The 25,234-nt window shown below is 39.9% G+C and overlaps 1 protein-coding gene across 1 annotated transcript in view; it reads right to left on the bottom strand.

The window, feature by feature from the left end:
• Positions 1-18,313, bottom strand: part of cntnap2a (contactin associated protein 2a) — a 349,283-nt gene extending 330,970 nt beyond the window's left edge. Inside the window, exon 1 of the mRNA XM_078280725.1 lies at positions 18,211-18,313. Within this exon, the coding sequence (XP_078136851.1) occupies positions 18,211-18,313 (103 nt within the window). The remainder of the gene's footprint in view (positions 1-18,210) is intronic.
• Positions 18,314-25,234: the final 6,921 nt, after the last annotated feature.

The following is a 25,234-nucleotide window of genomic DNA, read 5'->3' as shown; positions in this document are numbered from 1 at the left end:
TCATCTTGGAAATGAAAGTAGCCCACTGAGTTTGTGTCTCTGTCTATGTGTGTGTATATACAGCTGCTGGTTATATAATTAGAATATCATGAAAAAGTTGATTTATTTCAGTAATTCCATTCAAAAAGTGAAACTTGTATAATGTATACATTCATTCCACACAGACTGGTATATTTCAAGTGTTTATTTCTTTTACTTTTGATGATTAGAACTGACAACTAATGAAAACCCCAAATTCAGTATCTCAGAAAATTAGAATATTGTGAAAAGGTTCAATACTGAAGACACCTGGTGCCACACGCTAATCAGCTAATTAACTCAAAACACATGCAAAGGCCTTTAAATGGTCCCTCAGTCTAGTTCTGTAGGCTACACAATCACGGGGAAGACTGCTGACTTGACAGCTGTCCAAAAAACGACCATTGACACCTTGCACAAGGAGGGCAAGACACAAAATGTCATTGCTAAAGAGGCTGGCTATTCACAAAGCTCTGTGTCCAAGCACATTAATAGAGAGGTGAAGGGAAGGAAAAGATGTAGTAGAAAAAAGTGTACAAGCAATAGGGATAACCGCACACTAGAGAGGATTGTGAAACAAAACCCATTCAAAAATGTGGGGGAGATTCACAAAGAGTGGACTGCAGCTGGAGTCAGTGCTTCAAGAACCACCACGCACAGATGTATGCAAGACATGGGTTTCAGCTGTCCCATTCCTTGTGTCAAGCCACTCCTGAAAAAGACACAGCGTCAGAAGCGTCTCGCCTGGGCTAAAGACAAAAAGGACTGGACTGCTGCTGAGTGGTCCAAAGTTATGTTCTCTGATGAAAGTAAATTTTGCATTTCCTTTGGAAATCAAGGTCCCAGAGTCTGGAGGAAGAGAGGAGAGTTTCCACAGTCAGTGATGGTTTGGGGTGCCATGTCATCTGCTGGTGTTGGTCCACTGTGTTTTCTGAGGTCCAGGGTCAACGCAGCCGTCTACCAGGAAGTTTTAGAGCACTTCATGCTTCCTGCTGCTGACCAACTTTATGGAGATGCAGATTTCATTTTCCAACAGGACTTGGCACCTGCACACAGTGCCAAAGCTACCAGTACCTGGTTTAAGGACCATGGTATCCCTGTTCTTAATTGGCCAGCAAACTCGCCTGACCTTAACCCTATAGAAAATCTATGGGGTATTGTGAAGAGGATGATGCAATACGCCAGACCCAACAATGCAGAAGAGCTGAAGGCCACTATCAGAGCAACCTGGGCTCTCATAACACCTGAGCAGTGCCACAGACTGATCGACTCCATGCCACGCCGCATTGCTGCAGTAATTCAGGCAAAAGGAGCCCCAACTAAGTACTGAGTGCTGTACATGCTCATACTTTTCATGTTCATACTTTTCAGTTGGCCAACATTTCTAAAAATCCTTTTTTTGTATTGGTCTTAAGTAATATTCTAATTTTCTGAGATACTGAATTTGGGGTTTTCATTAGTTGTCAGTTATAATCATCAAAATTAAAAGAAATAAACACTTGAAATATATCAGTCTGTGTGGAATGAATGTATACATTATACAAGTTTCACTTTTTGAATGGAATTACTGAAATAAATCAACTTTTTCATGATATTCTAATTATATGACCAGCACCTGTAGAGTACAGGTGTGTGTGTGTGTGTGTGTGTGTGTATATAGAGTACAGGTGTGTGTGTATATAGAGTACAGGTGTAAGTGTGATTGCCTGATTGAGTTTGAGCAATCCAGAAGACAGAGAGAAAAGGAGAGTAGGGCAGAGGACTTTTCAAATGGCCATTTGAATAACAATTCAATTTTGAATAATATTTAATTATGAATTAGCATGTTGGATGTAAAAAAATGCCAATAATTAAAAATTATAATAAAAAACAAAAAAAAAGTGACTTTGTTGGAAAATAAAAAACGTTGAGTTGATGAATGAACTGTGTTCATGTAAATATATAATGTAATGATAAAGATAATGTGATTATTAAATTAAACAACTGATAGGATAAGCACCATGAATACAAGGGAACTATTCTAAAAACAATGAATAACAATACAAATAAAGATTATTTTGCTCTACTGGCCACCACCATTTGTCAGCAAAGCTGACTGCCTATGCCATTGACCGCCAGGGATAAACTCATGACTGCACACCTCGATGCACAAACTACACTAGCTTCACAACCAGCCAAAGAATCAGACCCCACACTGAGCTTTTAGGGCAGCACTTTGCACCGTGTCCTTCAAAGAATGCCAAAGAGCATGTGTCTCTTCTCTGCTCTCACAGTCAATCGATAGCACACTTTTCTGCCTCCTTAGTAAAAAGCAGAGAATACTTCTGCTGCACTGTGTGTGTGTGTGTGTGTTGCATGTGATTGTGAATTCCCTAAACAACACATAGAGAAACCTGCACAGACAAACTTGTGAGCACATGCACACACTCGCTAACCCATTCATACTCAGATGTGCACATGGTAGGTTGCTGCCTGAGTAGATAAATCTATGAATCAGATTTGATGTTTACTGTCTACCTGCCTGCCTATTTGTGTGTGTGTGTGTGTGTGTGTGCGTTTCTCTCCGCCATGTACTCAGTCAGCATCTCTGCTCATCCCAGACACAGATTAAAGACCTGAAACTGATGTGCGATCAGCCATGCTGTAATCCCCTCCATGATGGCCACCATCATTTCATCTCTAGACAACTAATAGATTTGCCAGCAGACAGGATGAGCATTTATTAAATGATATTAAAACTAAATTCCCAAATATTTCCATTTGGAATCACAATCTGGAAATGTGAAGCGCACCGTGAATTTAAATGTGTTGCACTCATTAACCAACAGTTTAATGGGGAATTAATGAAATTCCAAATGAATCAACTGAGCTGCTAAAGGATCAACCCATACAGCTGTGCTTCTGTCTTTAATATTGTCTTTGACACTTTCAGCAGCTCTCAGTTGAGCTCATTCTTGATCTGTCAAGTGTGTGGCGAGGATTGGACCCAAATGCAGTTTAGAAGTAATTTATTAAAACAAAAACAGTCTTACACAAAATGTCCTCTGGAAGGTAGCCAGGCAGGAAACAAACAAAACACAGACTCCAACATACAGAAACAGCACGCAACAAAATACAATGATCTGACAAGAGACAAAGACAGAACAGGAACTAAATACACCAGGTAACGAGGACTAACACTGGACAGGTGACACAACAGGTGAAACAAATCAGGGTGGGGCAGAACAATCAAAAAGGCGGGAAACAAACAAAGACAGGAAGAAAGCTAGACAAGACAAGGGAGACAAGACAGACTACAAAATAAAAACAGGAAACAGAACATAACAGAAAAACAAGACTACCACAATAAGACAGAACAATACCAAAACCCTGACATGTTCAACACAATGGGGTATATTTATTAGTAATTTGACCTCTTTCCACAAAGGCCAGGATTAACCGGAAGTATAGCTGAAGAGCATATTAACAGATTGTATGGTATGTGGGAGGAGGGGTGGTGGCAGAAAAAGAAACATATATTCCAATACAGAAACAATTTCCCAGAAACTGAAACTCTTTCAAGAACCAAGGAACGTTACTCTATTTTTCCAGGCAGAATCTGGATCATGGATGAATTCTTTGACCACAGTTCCAGTACGCTAAAAGAGTCTAAGCAGCTGACATACATTTAATTGAACAAGTAAATGCAGAGGTAGAGGCAGTAATGAAAATCACTGACTAATCAAATGCAAACTATACAAGAATAGTATTTTTAGGGACTGCTCATTCTAAATATTAGTTGATTGATAAAGAGCAAAAGGAACAAGCAAGAAGAATCGAGGACATAGTTTCTGAAAGCGTCTATATAATGGGCCAATGGCCTGACACCAAAATACAGAAAAATTGTTATAATTAGTGACATTTATTGACAGAAGAAAATAACAGATGTAAAGTATTTTAAGCCTTATTTTCTGGTGCGTCTGTTATTTTATCTTAATGCTGCAAAGCTGACATGAGAGGAGCTGTTGGCCCAGCATCAGTGTCATGGGGCCCGTTTCAGGAAAGAGGTTTAACAAACTCTGAGTCTAACCCTGATGTCTGAGTTGATTTACCCTGAGATGGGAAACTGAGTTTTCGGTTTCAGCACAGCTGATTTGAGTTGGTTCAATCAACTCAGAGTACGTTCACACGCGTGCACCACCACAATATAAAGACAGCATGAATGGAGCCATGATACTATGATTCACCATGGTAACAACCACAAACAAACGGGTCGGCGGAAATACTCATGCGCACATACAGTGAGTTTGAACATGCATTTCGTTAAAAAAGCAACACAGTGGCTGCTGCAAAAGAGAGAGAATTTGCGTGGGAGAAAATTGCTGCTAGAGTAAATGCGTAAGTTCCAATATAGTGTATTAATATCATATTTAATCATAAGTATAATATTACTGGTGAAATGGTATTGAACCTATAATCTATTTCATTTAGGTGCAATACTGCGGGCGAAAAAGTCCAAGCCCTACTGCTCCCATTCTGAGGCTGCAGCACCATCGTTAACATAATCATAATTCCTAATCTTTTATTTAAAAGGGGTTACATCATTCACCTGCAATCATGTGGAACTCCTTTTTAATGTCTCTTACTGGTTTGTGTCCAGGGAACACTACACAAACCCTTCTCCATCTCGCTTCTTCATCAACGGGATGATGAAGAATGCCATGTTTTGAGAAAAAAAGCTTTATAGTCTGCCTAACACAGTTAATAAACCAACACTGTTGTTTTTTTTAATTCATGCAGATAACAGACTGCGCTAAAATGTGCCTGATACAGACTGAATGAATGAATGAGGAAATGAATGTGCGCTGTGTCAGAGGGAGGAGACTGAGAGAAACTGGAGGTTTCTTGAAGAAAACCTGCTCCCGACCAGGTTAGGTTCACAGACTCAGTTACCATAGTAACTGACTCTGAGGTTAAGTTACCTCTTTTTCTGAAACAGAAAACCCAGAGTTTCCCTCGTCTCAGGGTTAACAAACTCAGAGTTTTCACTAAACCTGCTTTCTGAAATGGGCCCCAGGTCACCAAACCAAGGCTTGCTGCTTTTGACACAAGTCAGTGTTGTTTAGACCTGATAATCTAGACAGCTTAAGGGAGAGGTGAAATGTACATAAAGATATGGGTACAGATGGCAAGATAAGGAGAGACAAAATGGTAAGGAAAGTCAGATTACTGAAGATATGAATGGGGAAGCAATGTAAAAAGAGACAGGAACAATGTGGCATTTAATAGAGAGAAAGCAGAATGAAGTGGGTAAGAGTAAGAGGCAACCTGTGTGAATAAACAGTCTAAAGTACGAAAGAGAAAAATGACAGAAGGAGAGAGAAGAGCACCTAGACAACGACAAATGGGCACCAAGAGAGAAAAAAACGACAGAGAAAGCTGCAGTGAAAGAAAAATATAGAGGAAGGCAGAGAGAAGGCAGGTGAAAGAAAGGGTCTAAAGAGGAAGCCGTGACCCCTGTCTGACTAATCTTAGCTTACACTGTAACAGCACCTTGAACCAGAGCTAATAGACCACTTCCACATCTTGCATCAACTCTCTCTTTTTCTTCATTTTATACATGTAAAGCTATTTTTTATCACACAAGTGTCCACACTTCCTCACACACCTAGCCCCTGCTATACAGCAACATACACATTGACACATATGCTGTACACAAAGATGTGTTAAAGCCAAGGCAGATGGTTTGCAGTACAGACTATGTACAAATAGACTTTCTGCACATGTACTATAAATTAGGGCTGCATGAATAATGTTGCACGCACAAATGCACTTTAAGACAGACTCTTCCTGTACCTACCACTTGGCTAACATGCAACCAATAAAATTAGCCACAAAGCTATCTGTGAAGTCAGGCTGGGTCGCAGCAAAGTGTGTCCAATCTTTGGTCGCGGTTATGTATGGGAGGCGGACATAACCCTAGTATGTAGCTTTTTTAACAGTCTGGCTGTTTGTGGGGACACACTCAGTAAGCTAAATAGCCTAGGCTACACCCTGTGTTATTACGTTATTAAAGAGAGATGTTAGCAAAAGTTAATTAGCAAAAGAGGCATACATGAATGCATATGTATAGTTACATTACATTTGGTGTCAATTGCCCATTGCAAGATCCTATTTGTTATTCCATCTTCTGCACAAATTATTTAAACTAACTGAATAGCAAGTGTTATCCTACTTACATTTAGTTTCGAAACAATCCTTCTCAACTAAACTGCTGTGTATGGAAACTAAAGAAGTTGTGTGAATCTACTTCCATTACACACACTATATTCTCCAACTCCCAATTGTGGATTGATTGGGGATGTAGATGCGTAGATAGATAGGTATAGCAATTGTTTTGTTAATGTGAAGGTACGTTGTTGACCGTGTTGGTATTTTAATAAATACCCATGTGATTGCTTTGTTTCTTTTTAGGATACTTTTGAAGACAATAAATCTAAAAGTGCAAACACTTTACCTGAGACTCATGAGAGAATTGTGATCTCAATTCTTACCAAATAAATTGTGCTTTCATTTCATCAAGAATTGTCCAACCTTACTTTACATGCACATATGAGCAGAGGTACACATGCACAATTACTAGGGATGTCCCGAGATGATCCTAAGGATCGGTATCAGAGCCGAGCCTAATGTTTAGATGGTGCAGCCCATCGCTTTAGGCAGACAGTAGCCACGGCAGGTCATATCAGTTGTTGCTAATTAACATTGACTCAGCAAGTAACTTGATGGGAGGCCAAAATTAAATTTGGCTGTTGTTGGGTTTGTGTGCTCTCTGCAAGCCGTGTCTATATTCTACCAAAGATAGTTTATAATAAATAAAGCATCACTTTTTAACACCAGTGTAAAATCGAGACTGTTTTTGTTTCTCTCTAGTGCGGCACATGACGTTAGCTTCAGTAGTCACATTCTTTCAGGGAAACCTTCCTTAATATAATTTATTACTCTACAGTAAGCAACATCTGAATCAGGACCTTCAGTATTTGGATCAATTAGCTAGTAAAAAAAAAGGGGGGAGCAAATTTAGAGGGCTACATCTGCTATGTGTCAGATAAATATTTATTCAATATTTAGGTAAATATAAGTAGCAGATTGGACTTGTTATTGGCAGACACGAATATTAAAGAACTCTGATCGGGATCAGGGAAAAATATAAAGTACATAAAAACATGGACGCACGCACGCACGCACGCACAAATGCTGTTTTAAATAAGGCAGACCAACTCCAGTTTGCTTTTCCAGTTACAGTTCTTCGCCTCCTAATTTTATATCTTTCTTCTTCATTTTCACAAACACTCATACATTCACCACAGTGAGACACACACACACACACACACACACAGACCAAGTAATGCGCACACACACACGTCATGCGTCAGGACACACAAATTCATACATTGTAGCTTCACTATACTGAAATAGAGATACACACACACACACACACACACACACACACACACACACACACACACACACACACACAAATACACATGTTATGTTTTCCAAGTGACTGGCTGGCTACAGTATCTTCCCATTCTGCCTCTGTTCTTTTCCTCTGAGTCTAAAGAGAAAAAGGAGGATTGTTTCTTCAATGGAAGTAGCCCAAAGATTAATTCACTTAATCTTGGGCTGTAAATGGGGTATTCAAGCGGCTTAAAAAACAAATTGAATGCAAAGGCTGAGAGTAATAACAACATTTGTCTTAGCAATGCCCTTTTCCACCACACTCTTCCACATGAGCTGGTGGCTAGATTTCCAACATCCATTATAACAGAAAGGGACTTGTGCATATGCACATGTACGTACATGCGCTGTCTGACAAACACACAAACTCGCTCTCTCACACACATATACACACATTTTGACTATGCTACCTACTGTATTTATGGTGTGACAAAAAGATGGGAGAGTGAAAGAAATGGTGAGACTCAATATCACTGAGTTGTGTGTGTGTGTGTGTGTGTGTGTGTGTGTGTGTGTGTGTGTGTGTGTGTGTGTGTGTGTGTGTGTGTGTGTCTGTGTGTTTGTGCAGACAGTTGGACAGATGTGCTGCAGTTTTTAATGTGTAATCCCCAGATTCATCATGTTAACCATCAGGCATGTCAGATCAAAGGGTTAATGTTGCTAAAATATAGGTTAAACTCAAAGAGGGAGACAAGCAAAAGCAACAGTTTAATTATCCACTGACAATACGTTCGATGCAACTCTATATAAATGGAGGATTACAACTTTTTATTGCTAGATCACCGGCAAACTCTGGGCTAATGACTTCATAATGTGTGCTGATTATTTTTACATGAGCAATAACTAATTAGATAATGTACTTAGCTCAAAGTCTCATTACATCACTGTAATCACAATGTAATGTACTCTCTTTGACTAAATAATGTATGTATGATTAATCAGTGTTATCCATGCCATCAACATCCATCCATCCCTTTTCATCTTCTTTCTTATCCAGGGTTGGGTCCAGGCTAAGCAAAGTATTCCAGACATCCCTCTCCCCAACAACATTTTCCAGCTGTACCTGGGGAAGCCCCAGGCGTTCCCAGGTCAGATGAGATATATCATTTCTGAGTGTTCTAGGTCTAACCACAGGTGCCTCTTACCAGTTAGACTTGCCCGGAAAACCTCAAACGCAAGGGGCCCAGAAGTCAGCCTGATCAAATGCCTGAACCACCTTAATGGGCCTCTTTCAACACAAAGTAGCGGCGGGTCTACTTCAAGCTCCCTTTGGATGTCTGAGCTCTTTACTCTATCACTAAGACTGAGCTCAGACACCCTATGGAGGAAACTTATTCTGGCTGCTTGTATCCGTGATCTCATTCTTTCAGTCACTACCCAAAGCACATGACCACAGGAGAGGGTCGGAACGTAGATGGACTTGTAAATCGAGAGCTCCCTCTTCACCACAACGACACAAAGCCTGCATCACTACTGACGCCAAACCAAACCACCTGTCCACCAACAAGACCCGGAGATACTTAACCTCCATCGCTTGGAGCAGTAACTTGCTCTCAACCTGGAGGGAGCAATCCACCGTTGTCTTGCAGAGAACCATGGAAGTACTGACTTTCCTTTTTGTGCATATACTTGTTACTTTGGACGACTCTTGCTTTCCAAGTCAAGAAACACAGCAGTCATGCTAGATAAGCTCAAAGGTCAAAATAATGACTATAGCTATTCTTATATTTCCCTTATTCTAGTGCACAAATTTAAAACCAGTCGGACATTAGCTGGGGAACAATCAGCTTGGATTTCAAGCAATCACAAAGCAAAAAAGATATAACAAAAAAAGAATGGTCTGGGGAGCAATCCCAGAACAGACCACTGAGGAGTTTACTGCCTCCATGTGGCAAGTAAACTCGAACTACTGCACCCAGTCACCAAAACCAGGAAGGTCAAATACAAAATAAATCAATGACTAATGAGAGGCTGTGCTTTAAAACAGCAATATGTACTGAAACAATAAAATGCCACTGTAAATTGAACAAACAGCATTTGTTTTCAATAAATGCTATACTTTTATCACTACCAATTAAAACAAGCAATAATACATTGATGTTATTATTCTGTCAAGTAATATAGTGCCTCTAGTATTAGTATACATTGTTAGTTACCTGTTGCGTAAACAATTGGTGAGTGTAGCTGAGACCTTTAAAACAAAAGACCAAAGCCACCTGACTAGAAGTGCTTGGCCACCATGACAGTGTCTTGGATTCGGTCTCTGGCTGCAGCTTGCTACTCCCTAGCATTGGAGGTTCTTCAAGAGCATGTACAACACTACGTTCTAGTCAGTATGTCTAAACTTTCTCCCTGCCACTGACAGAGGTGACTTCCCAGTTTTACTTTGTGCTGCTTTTGACTGTTGATTTGACACTGATGATTTGGGTCAGGTTTACTTACATGCTCTTTCTAAGACCTCCAGTATCCTGGTGCAGCTCAATTCTGGCATTCCCCCAAGATTAGTCGAGGCCGGATGTTGTACCCTATCTTTTAGCTTCCTCTTAGTGATTTACTGGTACATTAGAGGCTAAAACAAACAACATTTAAACTCCATTCTGTACAGTTTTGGAAAACCTCTCAGCCTATTTTAGACTCACAACAAAATCAACTGGACAACAACAAGGAGTTCACAACTAAATACAGATGGTTTCCTACAGGTTCAATTAGTGCCAATTTTGAAGTCCTGTGTCTCCTCACTTGATATGTAAATTATAAAAAGAAAAATGGACAAACATGGGAAAGTGCGGAAGAGGATTAGGGCCACATGTGAAAAATGTATTTGAGTTCTGAGATTGAAGTCAGAATTCTGACTTTTTCTCAGAATTCTGACTTTAAACTCAAAACTCAATAAATTGTTTCACATGTGGCCCTAATCCTTTTCCGTAGGAAAGCATGGTGACTGCTTTGGAAAGGGCAAATCAAATGTGTCCAATAAAATTGGTTTATAAATATATTGAAGCAAAAAAACACAGTAGCAGAATGTGCTTCATGGTACACCTGCAACATTTACAATTATTGATAAGGTTCAGAAGTTTCAAAGGCTGGAAAGTCACAATATAATGTAAACCTCTATACAGTCTGTTGATGGGGCAGGTTTACCTGCCCAACTCAAATGACTCTGGGTGGATTTCTAAACTAAAATCTTGAAGCAAGATTAGCTGCTCTTTTATTTCTAACATTTCTTTACTGTTATTCAGATTTCATTTGGTTTCATTTTATTTTATCATATATCTTTTTTTCATTGCGTATCCCCTGACACTTTGTGTTTATACTGTAGGTCCTATCTAACTAAAAAAAATCGAGAGTATGGCTGTGTGTGTGTGTGTGTGTGTGTGTGTGTGTGTGTGTGTGTGTGTGTGTGTGTGTGTGTGTGCGTGAACCCAATGAACTTGGGGTTTAATTTGGAGCAGTTTGGACAGGGTTAGATATTGTATACTAATAAACTGTGAATAAAACTAAACGGCCGCACAATAAAGGTCGATGGGAAAAAACGCTGGCTCTTCCAAGTCTACCCTTCAAAAAAAATATTTTTGACGACACTAGATATCAAACAGTTCTGATGGTTGATGAACGCAGATGTTTAGCTAATTGGCTCTCATAACAGAAAGGATGGGTGGAGTTGCAGAATCCGATTTTATATCACAATATAACACAATTAAAATGTAGAGTAATCACAGACATTTGCCTCATGGACTCATGGCGGTGCGCCATGCAGTAATATTTCTCTGATAGGTAAATGTAGTAGTGCAACGTTTTCCTTCGGAAGTAGAAGTACACACACAGTAAGTTAGTAGGTAAGTTGCATATTAAGTTATTTTGGGGTACAATGGTTCTGGAGAAAGTCACAAGCAGCAATACCACACGCTAAACAATTGGCCCGTTCCAAACAGGCACTGCACTAGTAGAGACAAATTTTTAAAAAATGATGATGATGATGATGATGATGATGATGATGATAATGATGACGATAATGATGACGATGACGACAATGATGATGACGAAGATGTACAATAAGCGGATTTTAAGTGGATAGTCACACAAAAAGCAATTATGGAGGCTATTATATGATCAATCAAGTTGTAAAAAAGACGGGTATCACCAAAGTGAAGTGCAATTTTAGGTTACATAGCCCGATCCATTTTCTGACTAATGCAATTCTGATGTAGCTACAGATTAAAATAACAATGGTTATATTGACCGACAAGGTGTCAGAGAAAATCCTCGCCTCCTGACCATTTTTCCTGGAGCTGTCTCTCCTCATCCTTCTCTCTTTTCTGATAAATGCCGCCTCTTCTCTTGTTTTTCTCTCTTCCTCTCCCTATCCTGCCAGCCCTCTCTCGATCTCAGAGACCCTTGTCTAACGAGGTGGACAGATTCTGACGGGTTCTAATGAGAACACATTCCACTAGAATAACTTTCAGAGCCACACACACACACACACACACACACACACACACACACGCAGACACACACAGACACACACACTTAACACTGTCTTATACAGAGAAGCATGCATGCACATACTGTATATGCGTGTGTGTGTGTGTGTGTGTGTGTGTGTGTGTGTGTGTGTATGTGTGTGTGTGTTACGTTACTGACATTGTTAAGGGAATTATGCTGCATGACTTGTCAGGGCACATTTATATCACTGTGGCCTTGCTCCCATGATGAAACAGATAGCCTCGCAGTAGCATTCACTTTCAAGAGAGAAATTTAAATTCTTCAAGGAGACCTATCCAGCACTCCAAGTATAAAGCTGGAAATAGACAGGGGAATAGAAAAGAAGAAAACAGTTTTGATGCTCTGACAATTTGTTTCTAACTATTACAATATATTTTTTCCTTTTATCTATGCCATTAATAAGAAAATCAGCATGTTTGAATATATATTTTGAAGGGTGAAGGCTTGTCAGTTGACTTGCGTGTTGTATCATAAGTGTTACCATGTATGTTGTTAAGATATCCTTTTCAAGTCAAATACATTTTATTTAATATGGGCTGCTGTGAAATGAAGCAATTCTCATTCCTTGTGTTATGAAAATAAAGTGAAAAGCAGTGGATTATAGGTCAAGCATTTTTGTCTCAAAAGCACTGTCATGAATTCATGTTTAGTTTAGATAAAATGTTCATACCCTGATGGGGCAAGCAAATGTTAAGAGCTGTATGAGACTAAAAGAGAAGAACACTGTGTGTCTGTGTGTCTGTGTGGCTGTGATCCATGTCAGTCTGGGTGTTGCAGTGGAAACACAGAGTAGGTGCTGCTTTTAGAGTTTGCATGCACAAGCAGACGCATCACATTTCTCCCTTACAAAATGGTTAGAGGGGAGTTTTTTTATCAAACATATTAGTAATCAGGAGTGGAACAAGAAGGGGACATATTGTGAGAGAGACTGTGTAGATGAAAAAAGAAGAAAAATACAAAGAGGGAGGAAAGTGATTATGGCCCCATGATAAAACCACTGAGGAGAGCCAAGTAGGGAGAGAGAGAGAATTAGAGATAGTTAGGGACAAGTAAAAGGGCAGTAGGCAAGAGGGGAATAAAACAGAATTAAATAATGAGAAAGACTGGGGAATCAGAAGATTAAGGGGGAGGAGTAGGAGGGAGCAAAGAATCATCAGGGGTAGTTAGGGATAAAGCCAGGCTAGAAGAGCAAGGGGAAGCTGGAAGGAGAATTTGGAAAAAAGATGTGTGAGTACACGATATCCAATTTGATACCACAGTAAAAATAAATAAAAACCAAACAATAAATCCCATGCCAAAATACACAATCCCACGTGTATTTGAGGATAACAGGGCTAACACTTAGGGGGGAGGACAGTGTCATGTCACTCTTTTTTCAGGGTGAGTTTTTCTTCTCTGTCAACTTTCTGTTGGTGTTTTTGTGGAGTGGAAAAACACCAACAGAAAGCCTGGCATCACCACACAGCCAGCGTACGGTAACGTCTTCCATGAATTCACCTGGAACTCTGAGACAGCAAGCATGTTTAGTTACATCTGTTTATCTCTGCTGTTGTTGTTGTTTTTCACATAGAACTGGGCTTGTTAAAGTGAACTTAACTGACATTACAGAGGTCCGCTAAAACAAGCTCTAAAGTTAGCTAATGTCAGGAGCTGGCTGTGACAGACAACGGCAGAGAGAAACAGATTTACTTTCTGTTTGGAAGCTCCAGGTGAAGTCGGGAAAGCCGTTGCTGTAGATGTACAGTAAAGCCAGAGGCTGACTGCGGTCGGGTCAAGCAGTCGTGCATGGCAACTGAGATGAGGTGCTCTGTTTTGCTGTCAGTCGGCTTTCCTCTTCTTCACTAGCATTTAGCAGCAGACTAGAACACTTGTAGGCGTATAGTGCCCCAGGCAGGTCCGGAAGAATTGCATCCCTCGGTACCTACGGTAATGTAGAAAAACGAGTACCGTCACGTTTTTTGAGAATTTTGGTACAGGCTTGGTACCGCAGTACCAGTTCTCGTGACATCCCTAGTGCAGAGGAGCAATAGATTTATTTTTATTTTTTTTAAACTAGGAAGAAGAGGGCAATTTAGACAGAAGAGGACAGGGCAGACTAGAAAAATGGCAATTTACAACTAGACCTTGTCTCCCAACTCTGACTCACTTGAAGCAATGCATGATAAATCTACCAATGTTGACAAACACACACACCCAAAACACAGGCAGGTGCACACATAAAATATACAGGGGCCAAACAACGCTAAACAACAAGCACTGAGCTGATCTGATCTGAGCCAAACCAGTCTGCTTCCTCCAGCTCTAATTACCACCACCAACTGGGAGCCATCACACACATACAAACACACAGACAAAATACAGGGCTACAACATGCATCAGGTTTACCTGTTTGTTGGTTAATGTGTTGGTTTTATAAAATTATAGCAATATTCCATTGACATTTGACTCGTTTGTTAACAGTAGAAATTAGAAATACTGCTTTAACCAATGTTAATGAAGTGGGACTGTAAGACATAGCAGATTATTGTTTTAGCTGCTTTGGATCAGCCACAGTTTATTTTCAAATGGTATAATGAATTATATTGTAGAACAGGAAACCCTGTCTTGCCCTGTGTGGCCCTGCAGGTGCAACCAAACTGATGTCTATGTCAAATGGCCTGGCATGCTTAATGAGATGAGAAAAGGCTAATCTGATTCTAAATCAGACAGGCTCTAGGGGCATCCCATTTAGCCACCCACAGTGTCACTAACACACTGACTTAAAGGCACATCCTTTAATTTTCACACACTGGTGCTGAGAATGTTAAAAAAGTTAACTGTCCTTTACAAAGGGAGCAATGACTAGCAGTGTTGCAGTGCAGGAGAGCTAATATATATATATATATATATATATATATATATATATATATATATATATATATATATATATATATTAGGGCTGTCAAAATAACGCAGCTTAATCCATTCCATATTGACGTTTGACACGGTGCCGTTCTAGCCACCATTCGACTGTAAAATGAAGGAGGGAGACGAGAATGTTCTGCCTGGATCATTAATTAGAACATTTACTTGTAAAAATCTTCTTCCTGCCAACCCTGGCTAGCGAAATCTGCTGCCACTGATATGTCTGCACTTCTCTCTGATGCTCTGAAACAGACGACAGGCAACACAAACACCGCTGCATGTGACGCTAGTTAACACTATACTCGACAGCAGCTAACGTTAGCCTACCGCTAGCTAGTAGCTGGATTAAACACGGTTAAAATGCTGACAGCTAACGCTAAACGGTGTAAAGTTTAGTTTACCTGATATTCCTGTCAGATAGTTGCCACGTGAACCATCTTCATCAGAGAAACGTGTTGATTTGAATTGCAAATGGAAAAATGAATGTCCCGATGATTATGACATCATAGTAGGCGGTGAGAGACCTTGCCTCAGACACACCACAACAACACATTTACATACTATAGAGTGACAACTTATGAGTGTTGTATTTGTGTGTGTGTGTGTGTGTGTGTGTGTGTGTGTGTGGTGTGCGTGTTCATTTAATTTTTCCGGACTGCAATAGATGATCAGCACTGATACCACTGTGCTAGCAAATTAAGTGATGCTGAAATAAAACTGACAGATGCTTTAGGCCAAGCTTGTGTAGGAAAAAAACCCTGGATTATGTTTTAACAAACAATCATTTGTGGAACCATACATGCATGAACATATAAATTAACATGAATATAAATCCATATCCAAATGGGTAAAACACAATAACTGTGTCTCTATTGCTCTCTCTGTCTCTTTCTTTTATTGCTATAAATACCTAATAGAAGCCTTTTCAGTGTGCACTTTGGAGACTCCACACAGTCAATGGGTCAACCAGCCCATTGCCTTTTAGTCTGTGAGTATGTTTGCAGGATGGAGATGTTAATCTTTTTTAGTCCATGCCTCAGACCACTGGTCACAATGACATTGTCTATTCCCCCAAGTGTTTCACATCTAGTCCCTGAGGAGGGATAAAGTCAGCACTCAGATTTAAGCTTAGGGGTGGAACTGCTGGTCCAATTCAACATGCTGTTAGTCTCTCTCTCTCTCTCTCTCTCTCTCTCTCTCTCTCTCTCTCTCACTGTCTCACTGTCTCTCTTACCTTCCATCTTGCAAATCCTACCCTGATCCTTCTCCGCACTTTGATATTCCTGTTGTGTCGTATTGTTGTCTTATATTTTGTAATGCAATATATATCGACAGAGTGATTGATACATGTTGTCGGATTTTTGTTTAAGATATGCATAAATGGTATGTAGTATATGTTTATAGAAGAATTGACATAACCCTAAGTTTACAGTGACTTTTTTCTTTCTTATTATTGCCTCTTGCAATATCACTTTAAAATACGTATGGGGCTTGCAAATGTTGTGTCCTAGCCTAAATGTTTTAATAGCATACATTTATATATTAGAATCTTTTACATAGACTAGTCATTAGTCACTAGCCATTGTAGTTTGAAAGATTCAACAGGTCTAAATGGTTTATATTTTATTCATTACAAGTCTTTAAATCAAAAGGCCCCATGCAGCTGATGTTTTCTTTAACAAGACACTGGTCTCTACTTGCTCTGGGGACACTGATGCTGACCCAGTCAGACCTGCCAATTGACGGGATCAAGAGGACTGAGGATTTCCATAAAGGGATCAATAAAGTTTTATAAAGTGTTGTCACTATGACACATATTCGCTGTGAGGTAGCTCTTAGGAGCAACAGCTTTGTGAAAGAAAAACGCACTGCCCATCTCCTATTACTCTCCGTCTCTCTTTTCTCCTCTGTAACGCTCGCTGACTAGCACACACATACGCATCTGTGCACGCACGCGCAAACGGCTCGCGGTGCCATCGCACCGTTGTTGTCTGTCGGACGGGATGATTAATGAGGCGCGTCCCCGAACACATTCATCCGGGACCCGAGAAGCCCTGGCGATCACCGGGGGAAATCAGTCACACAGTCACACTGGCTCAGTCACCGTCAGAAACATCGGAATAGAACCGAACCAAGTGTGGATGATTCCAGGAAAATACAGAACCAAACATAAATGGTCATTTTAAGTTGGACAGGACCGATTATAGCACATTAAAGCTTACATATATTAGGGAGATGATACGTTTCAAAATATAGGCCTACCACGGTAAATACCATACCAATAAATATGATAAATAAGCCTACAGTAAATGCCGTGAATCCCTTTGACTTTTATCAATTTGGAATATCAAAATAAGGCTACGCTATTTCTGGTAATTTGTAAACTAACTATCGATACTAACATTACAGGTTGTTACTACTTGATAAGCTAAAAAAGATCATCCTCGGGTATTCCAAATCTTAAATGTGCTTTAATCAAGCAAAATAGATTTGTTTCCTTTGTATTACCATCTAAACTGTATAAGTTGTCTCCAAGTCTTCCTGTGACCGTTTGCTGAAAAATAAAGTTGGTTAAAATAGGCCCAGACCTCGTAATAGAGGAGAGACTAATCAAAATTCAAATGGCATCGAAACTTAATGAACAACCTAAATTAGACTGCACAAGTAATAGGCTCAAAATTTGAATTTTTTTACGTGCCTCTGGGTTCACTAGACTCACTGCTTTGCTGCCACAAAGTCCATTATACCATAACTCCTTCCTACAAATTTGTAGATTCAACGAAACATCTGTATTGGATTTAATTTTGGCAAATCCAGTGCAATGGTCTGAGAACAAATACAATGATTTTACATAGCCTAATTTATTTTTTATATAATCCCGAAAGAGCTAAACAAAGAATTAGCAATTAGTGAAACTGTTGGTCTCTCAAATGCACTCTGCCCAATGATTGTGACCGCAAAAAAGACAGCAAACCTCAACTGACACACGGGCGCTAAAATCAATGGACCAGAGATCCCGAGGAGTTAACACGTGTAGGTCTAAACTCAGAAGGTAACCCCCCCCCCCCCCCCCCCTTCCTCACCCTTTCCCCGGTGCAGCGTGGCTCTTAAGCTCCCAATAGCCCTAGCTGGCACCGCCGTGGGGACACCTGCAGCCCCGCCGTTAAGCGCACCTCCCTGCCTCTACTGTTCTGCTCCAGAGACGAACTCGGTCTGCTCATATCCAGACTCACCCGTTCAGCGCGGCATGGGAGACACATCCAAAAATTAAGAATAACAACTTACGGGTTGTTGGCAAAGCTCCGTGCACGCAGTTGGCATGGCTGAAAATCCACAAAGCGACCGGCAATAACAACGTCAATCCCTGGACAGGACGGTACCGGTACATCTTCACGGCCGGTGTGGACGCAGCAGAACGGGAGAGGGAGAGGAAACACTCAGAAAAACAGCGGGTTGGCGGTAACGCCAGTCGGTCCGTCAGACTCGCTTAGCAGTTGAAGACTGGCGAAGAGGAGTCTGGCTGCACGGACTCTATCTCACACTCTCACTCTCACCCCCTCCCTCTCCTCCTCCCTCTCGCTCTGTTCCTCTCTGCCTGTATCTCTCTCTTTCTCTTTCTCTCTCTCTCTCTCTCTCTCTCTCTCTGTTCCTCTCTGCTTGTATCTCTCTCTCTCTCTCTCTCTCTCTCTCTCTCTCTCTCGCCCTCTCCCTCCAATAAAGAGATGATGTAAGGATCGCGCCGACTAACAGGCTGACCTGTGCTTGTGCCGCACTTCTCTCTGCAGCTATCTCGCCTCCTTATTTAGCGATTCCCGAATAAAATAAAACAACAACCGAGTCTCCACCTGCACAGGACGAGCACGACTGGGTGCGACTGTAGTGTACAGTATAGGCTCCAGTAGTTCAAGGAGGCATGACTGTGCGCAGCTCAAATCCACTGAACTGATTTCTCCTCTCCAGCGCTCCGGTCCGCTGTCCGTGGTGCTGAACTTATCTCAGTATTCCTGCCTTTTTCCCTCCCTCTCTAAATGTTTTTCCGTTTCTTGAAGCCAGACAGTGCCCCCCTCCTTCTCTAGGTGGTGGTAGCCTTGGACTCAATGCATTCGTCTCCTTTCCTCACACCAAAAGCTCTAACAAAAATTACACATGACCTACAGTCACTCTCTAGGTCTTGATCTCTTTTATTTACCTGCTTTCGTTGGCAGATTGCTTTTTGGGTGAGTATGAGGATGAGTAATGTAATGAGGATTCATTGACAAATAGAACTAAACCTTTGTGGCATGCAGATGCTAGCCCCATATTGGTTTGTCAATGTATCAGAGATATATCATGCTAAATGAAACACAAGGTATGAATAAACTCATACAATGTTACAATACTTGTGTTACACCGTTCATTTAGAAATGTATCTCAATTTGTTGTTGGAAAACCTACACAAAAATATTTCTAATCATTCTAATGCACAACTGTAAGGAGAAAAAAGTGTTTTCAGAAATGATTCCAAATTTATTGAAGCCTATCCTCAGTAAAGAGACATCTGTTGGTGATTATGCACTTTTACTCAACTTGAGTATATCTGTAATAACTTGGCACATCTAAGTTTTATTGCTTCCAGATTGCACAGTTTAACTGTTTGGGAAGCATACAGTACAACAGTTATTTTCAATTAATTCTTAAAACTTTCAAGGGTTCAGGGCTGGATTTGGCTCAGCCAGTCGATGGACTTATATTCTTGATCTAAATACATTACACTTGTTATTTAGCTCTATGGCTGTTGAATGTGACATAAGTCTTCTGTCTGCAAGAAAGGAAATCTTTAAGTATTGAACCGACTTTGACTCCTTCCATTTCTGCCATCATTAAACTTTGGTGGTCGCTATCAAAACCTGCAACAATTAATTTCAGCCAAACTAAGTTGCTCAGTGTGCATGGATGACTGACTTGAGCAGACTTTAGTCCAAATGTTTAGTATCAATCATGACTGACTGAGACAGCTGAGCTCCCATGTTTTTTATTTGTCCCATGAGTGCCTCTACGTAATTCTGCCTCTGAACTGTAAAGACAGTTACTTTGAAAATTATTCTAAGTACTGTTCACATTTGTTTATGACCTTCCACTGTAATGATGGTGATTACTTTGTGGTGGTGCTGTTTTTGCTTTATAAAAAAAAGGATAACATCTGGAAATATCCTTTGGAAGCTAGTAAAAGAACATGTTTCACAATAACAAATTGCCCTCTATATCAGGCTTTCCGCATTTGTCAATATCATGTCTCAGTCATGCCTGAGTGACTGTCCAAAACATAATGTGTGATCATCATTACTGCAGGGAGCATTTTTCAAAATGAAGAAAATGGTGAAAGAATATGGAAAATGTATAACAGACAGCTCCATCAGTGGTAATGTATCACTTGTACAAGGATTATGACAGCAGCATGCTATTATTACAGATGCTGGGCCATTGGTCAAAAACATTTTATTAGATTATCAGTCTGAACAAACAGAAGTAGTACCCTCTTTCATCAGGGATTAACAGTTAACAGTGTTCACTACTAGGTCATTTTACTCATATCATTTGTCTGAAATAAAAAAAAGATGCAGGCACATAATGCTGTTGATTAGGTGTTGGGTGACCCCTTTAAGCATGTAGTTTTACATACTACATAAGTAATAGCAAATAAATGCTTGTTGTTTAAGGTATTTAAAAAAGAGAGCAATGGCTACATCTTTATAGGTAAAACACCATGACCAAAGCTGGATTTATACGTTTGGTTTCAAAGGGTTATTCTATATGAGGAGTCTACTTTCGTAGGCTCCAAAACTATGCCGTAGGCTATACCTTAGCTGACGTGAGCATAAAGAATTTAAATACACATCTGGGCTAAGGCGTCTATGAAGATACAACATGGGGACTGCAAGAACTGTGATTGGCAGCTCGTGTCTAGCAAAGCAAACTTTTTGCTTACCACGACAAACTTGATCACAGTGGGCGCCTGGTTAGCTCACCTGGTAGAGCAGGCGCCCATATATAGAGGTTTACTCCTCGACGCAGCGGAGTCATCAACATCAAGTATGCTTCTTTACATCTTTTTCTCCCGTTTCTTCTTTTTCTTGTTGTCTGTTTCTGTCAGTTTCCCCGAGTCTCCCTCCTCTGCTTGTTGGTTACTCCATCTACCCCCCCACGATGCATTTTGCTGTATGACACTGCTCTTTCTCCAGAAGGACTGCAAATGGGTTTGTCAATATGTCATGCATGGTAATTTACAGCCATCATTCATCTCATAAAAAACAGTGATGACTGATGGCCCATAGATTCTGAACAAAACAGTTGATGACAGCAGTGATGAATCTCACAAGGAAGGCTGTTTTGTTAAGTAAAATGCTTGTGGGAAAGGAGCGATTTTCACAGAAGGCGGCTATCCTGGCTGACTCGCTGCTTTTATCTACCCACCGTAGGATAGAGAAAATAAGGCTCTGAGCTGATGTCACATAATGTTTGTGGGATCATTAGAATAGGTGCCGCCTTTATCGCTTACAAACAATATGAGGAAATGTCTGTTGCGCTAAACAGTTCACCAAGTAGAGTTTCTCTAGAGAGACCTGAACAAGACTTAGATAAGAATCTGTGGTCTGTTTTATGAGTGGAAATTACTGTGGCGATAACGTGAATTATTACAGATCCTGACTCAGCACAATAAAGTAGAATCTCAATGAAGGTAAAACACTGTACTGTATTCAATATACACTGGAGAGGAAATTAATCAAAATTGTTGAAATACCCAATACAATTGGAGGGTTGGAGAATGATGTGACTAAATTGGTTCCCCAGGGAGGAACTCAGGAGTGGTCTATAGAGTGATTCACTGCTGTGGGGGAAAGTAAAATAAAAGGAACGCAAGCATCCATCCTCCACAATTTCATCAGGAACTCCTATTATTGAGTTATTGTGGCAAACACAGTCACAGGGTAGGATAAAACTTCCAGTTTAACATGGTGTACAAGCTTCATTCGTTTTAGATGTAAAGATAGAACCCATCTTACTGACAATAAAAGGGAAGTTCCTTTATGTATGATATGAGGTTCTACTTTTCCGAAGTGCGATAAGCAAATATTTTGTCTAAGTGACCATCTCTAGTTCATTTGGTGACAGACACGAACACCGGATTTAAACCACAGGGAATGGCCCATAGGGAAGTCAAATGATGCAAACATACCACTCCTAGAAAAAAAAGCCCTTCTTTAGGTCAGAGAAAGCTGACACATAAAAGATTAAATAGGTCAAGCAATCTCTCAAAGGCTCCATAGCAAGCAGATGTGTTATTTTTAAAATTGTGGTTCAGGGTTTTAACAGATCTTGCTTGCAATATCTCACAAACAATACGCCTGCACCATACTATGAATTTGTTGGATGGTATTACAACTGCCAGTTGTCATACTGTATGTTATATCAGACATGGGGATATCTTAAATGCACAATGTGTAACTGTCTGCATTAACAATAACAAAAGATGGAGCAATGCTGTCATTGCAGTCACCTTTTTGTTAGCTATCCATGTCCTTACCTTATTAGACGAGCTCAGCCAGACAGCAGGATGTAGAGTTGATGTCTTGTTGTACTCACATGTAGACAATGTTGCTGTTGACTGGACGTCTGCATACTTTAGAGCAGTAGTAGTGTGTGGAGATGCCAGCTTGTTCCTTGACCTGCACATATAGTTCGCAGTTATTTATTTTCACAGGTATATCCCAGTTAAACTGTCACTTTTCTGGGTGAGCTTAAAAGGTCTGAGGCGCCACACAGATACTTAAAAACAACACTATAATGTTATAAAATGATTGGACATTTATTGGCATTGAGTTCATTGAAATTATAAAGTACTGTCCATTTCCCCCCAACACTACACAAAAAGTCCTCAAATCAATCCTCATACTTTGAAAACAGTCAACATAGCCACATAGTCATTCGATAAAGTAAAAGCAGTAACTCATAAAGCAAGTAATACTAACTTTATTTTTAGATAAAATAACATGCCATTTTTTTCAAACACGTCAAAGAAATCTCTATATAAAACACAACTTAATTTTGCGTCATGTCATTTGCAGTTTAACAGATGTCAGTTTATTTGCAGTTAAACAGGTATCTGTGTTAAAATATCACACATACATGCAAATGCAACTGGCTAAACAGTCATGCAGTTACAGTATCAACACCTCACAACGGTTGCCTGTGAAATTGCTGAGCATGAACAAACATTGGAAAGAAGACAGAGACTGAAAAAGAAGTAGCCTATAGGAATGAGAGAGGACAGTGTAGGTGGAGAAAGAAAAGAAGATTGAAGGGAAAAGAGGGGAGATGGAGAAGAAAGGTGAGGAAGAGAGGGGACAAGATAGACTGGAGAACAGAAGAGGATAGAGGGGGCTAAGTGATGGTGATAGAGACAGGAGAGGGAGAAGGCTCAAATTAGTGGAAAGCAAAAACAATTCATCATGTCAACCGCCCTGAGATGGGCTGGACAGAGATCCTCTGGAGTTCCCCTGGAATATAGGCACTGCATTTCTGGATCATTAAATTGTCTCGATAAACTTCACATCCTGCACTCTGATCAAAATATCAAAGTAAAAGCAATTAGAAGCCATAATGTCTGATGAATAATTATAGTTTCACTGTGAGATACATTACCAACTACTAAATTCTAGAAGTGCAAATATAACCTCCAATAATCATAAACATAATGTAATTATGTCCAGATGTACAGACTGTACATGTACAGTCTGTACATGTACTTTATACATAACATAACTGCTAACTTTATGTATAAAGTGATACCTCCTGAGTCCTGACACTATACAGTAATATGAGAGCTAGCTCCATCTTGCCATAAAACTGCATAGCCTCGTCAGTTTGCCCCTCACATGTCTATTCAACTTTATTAAACGTTTTGACTGTCAAGAACATTTGCTATTCGGAAATTCGGCAGAGCAAGGTAGAGGCTATAAGCTCTTTATTAAATTCAGCACCAGACATATCTCACTGTTACCAATAGGTCTACAGTACAGCACTAAAAGCTTTTTATCATTGACAGAAAATATAGGCCGACTAGCTAACGTCAGTTTACGTGACGTTAGGCTTAGATCATAATATTACGACACTTTTCGTCTTTCAGCTGTAACATCTGGCTGAACTCTAAGAAAAGCACATGTGTAACTAAAACCATAAATGCTGGCTTGTTTCCATTTACATAAGTTAATAAGCCATGCCAGTTAGCCAGTACTCTCACTAACGTTACTAGAGCCCTAGCTGACACACCTGAATGCGGCTATAATTAATGTGATTTGTTACACCTGTGTTTGACAACTTTAGGTGTCCGCAGTGAGAAATAATAACGGTAATATTAGACCTGCTAAAATTACCAATGCCATGTGTTAGCTAACTAATTAAAATGTTGTGTTACGTTAGCTAGCTAGCTCTTGGGCTATACAACTCCCTGATAAAATGTTAAGCTCTATAAAAAACATAGCCTAAATAGGCTACTCCTCGGTAAAACCCAAATTACCTGAAATCTCTTTCTTATCAGAGAGTTCAAAGCTATTACTGAAGCCTGAAAAAAAAAAATATTTTAGCACTAATGTTAGACTTAGAAGAGGCTGTTAGCACTCCAGCTAGGCTCCAGTTAATAAAAAGCTTTTAGCAGATGTGGTAGCTAAGGTAATGTTGGCATTACCTTCTCTTTAACTTAAAAACAACAGAGTCGACTTATGACAGTACCTGCGTATTGTTCTTTATTTTCCAGTTCTTCTTTGTGTTCACCCTTGCACACCTGACAGCCTGGACAGTAATGAATCAGTGCAACAGTTCCTGCATTGCAAAATGACTGGTCCAGCGCACACCTTTCCCCAAAATATAATATAGCCTAATACATACAGTAGGCCTAAACTAGCTGCTTTGCCCAATGCTCACATGTATTATTATTATTATTAGATAACTAATACTTAAATACATAATTTCAACAGCATTGTGTAAGTGTTTCACATTCTAAAACGATGAAGCGTGAAAATAAAATAAAATAAAAATAAATTAAAGAACCAGACATGATATCAGCATAATTCTATTCTGCATCATTCTGTATCATTGTCGCAAGCCCTGTAATAAATGTGACATTTAGACCAATTGCCTCAAAGCTTGAATTTATCACACTTAAGTATGAACCCACTGTAGAAAGAAAACATAAAAGTTTCTATACACTTATACTTACATTTGTGGTAGACAGGTGAACTGTCCAAGAGTTATTCCGCCTCTCACACCACTGGGA

This window comes from Sander vitreus, chromosome 22 (assembly GCF_031162955.1).
Source record: "Sander vitreus isolate 19-12246 chromosome 22, sanVit1, whole genome shotgun sequence".
NCBI classification, from domain to species: Eukaryota; Metazoa; Chordata; class Actinopteri; order Perciformes; family Percidae; genus Sander; species Sander vitreus.
The sequence above is the reverse complement of the archived record's forward strand: the minus strand, read 5'-3'. Positions and strand labels throughout refer to the sequence as shown.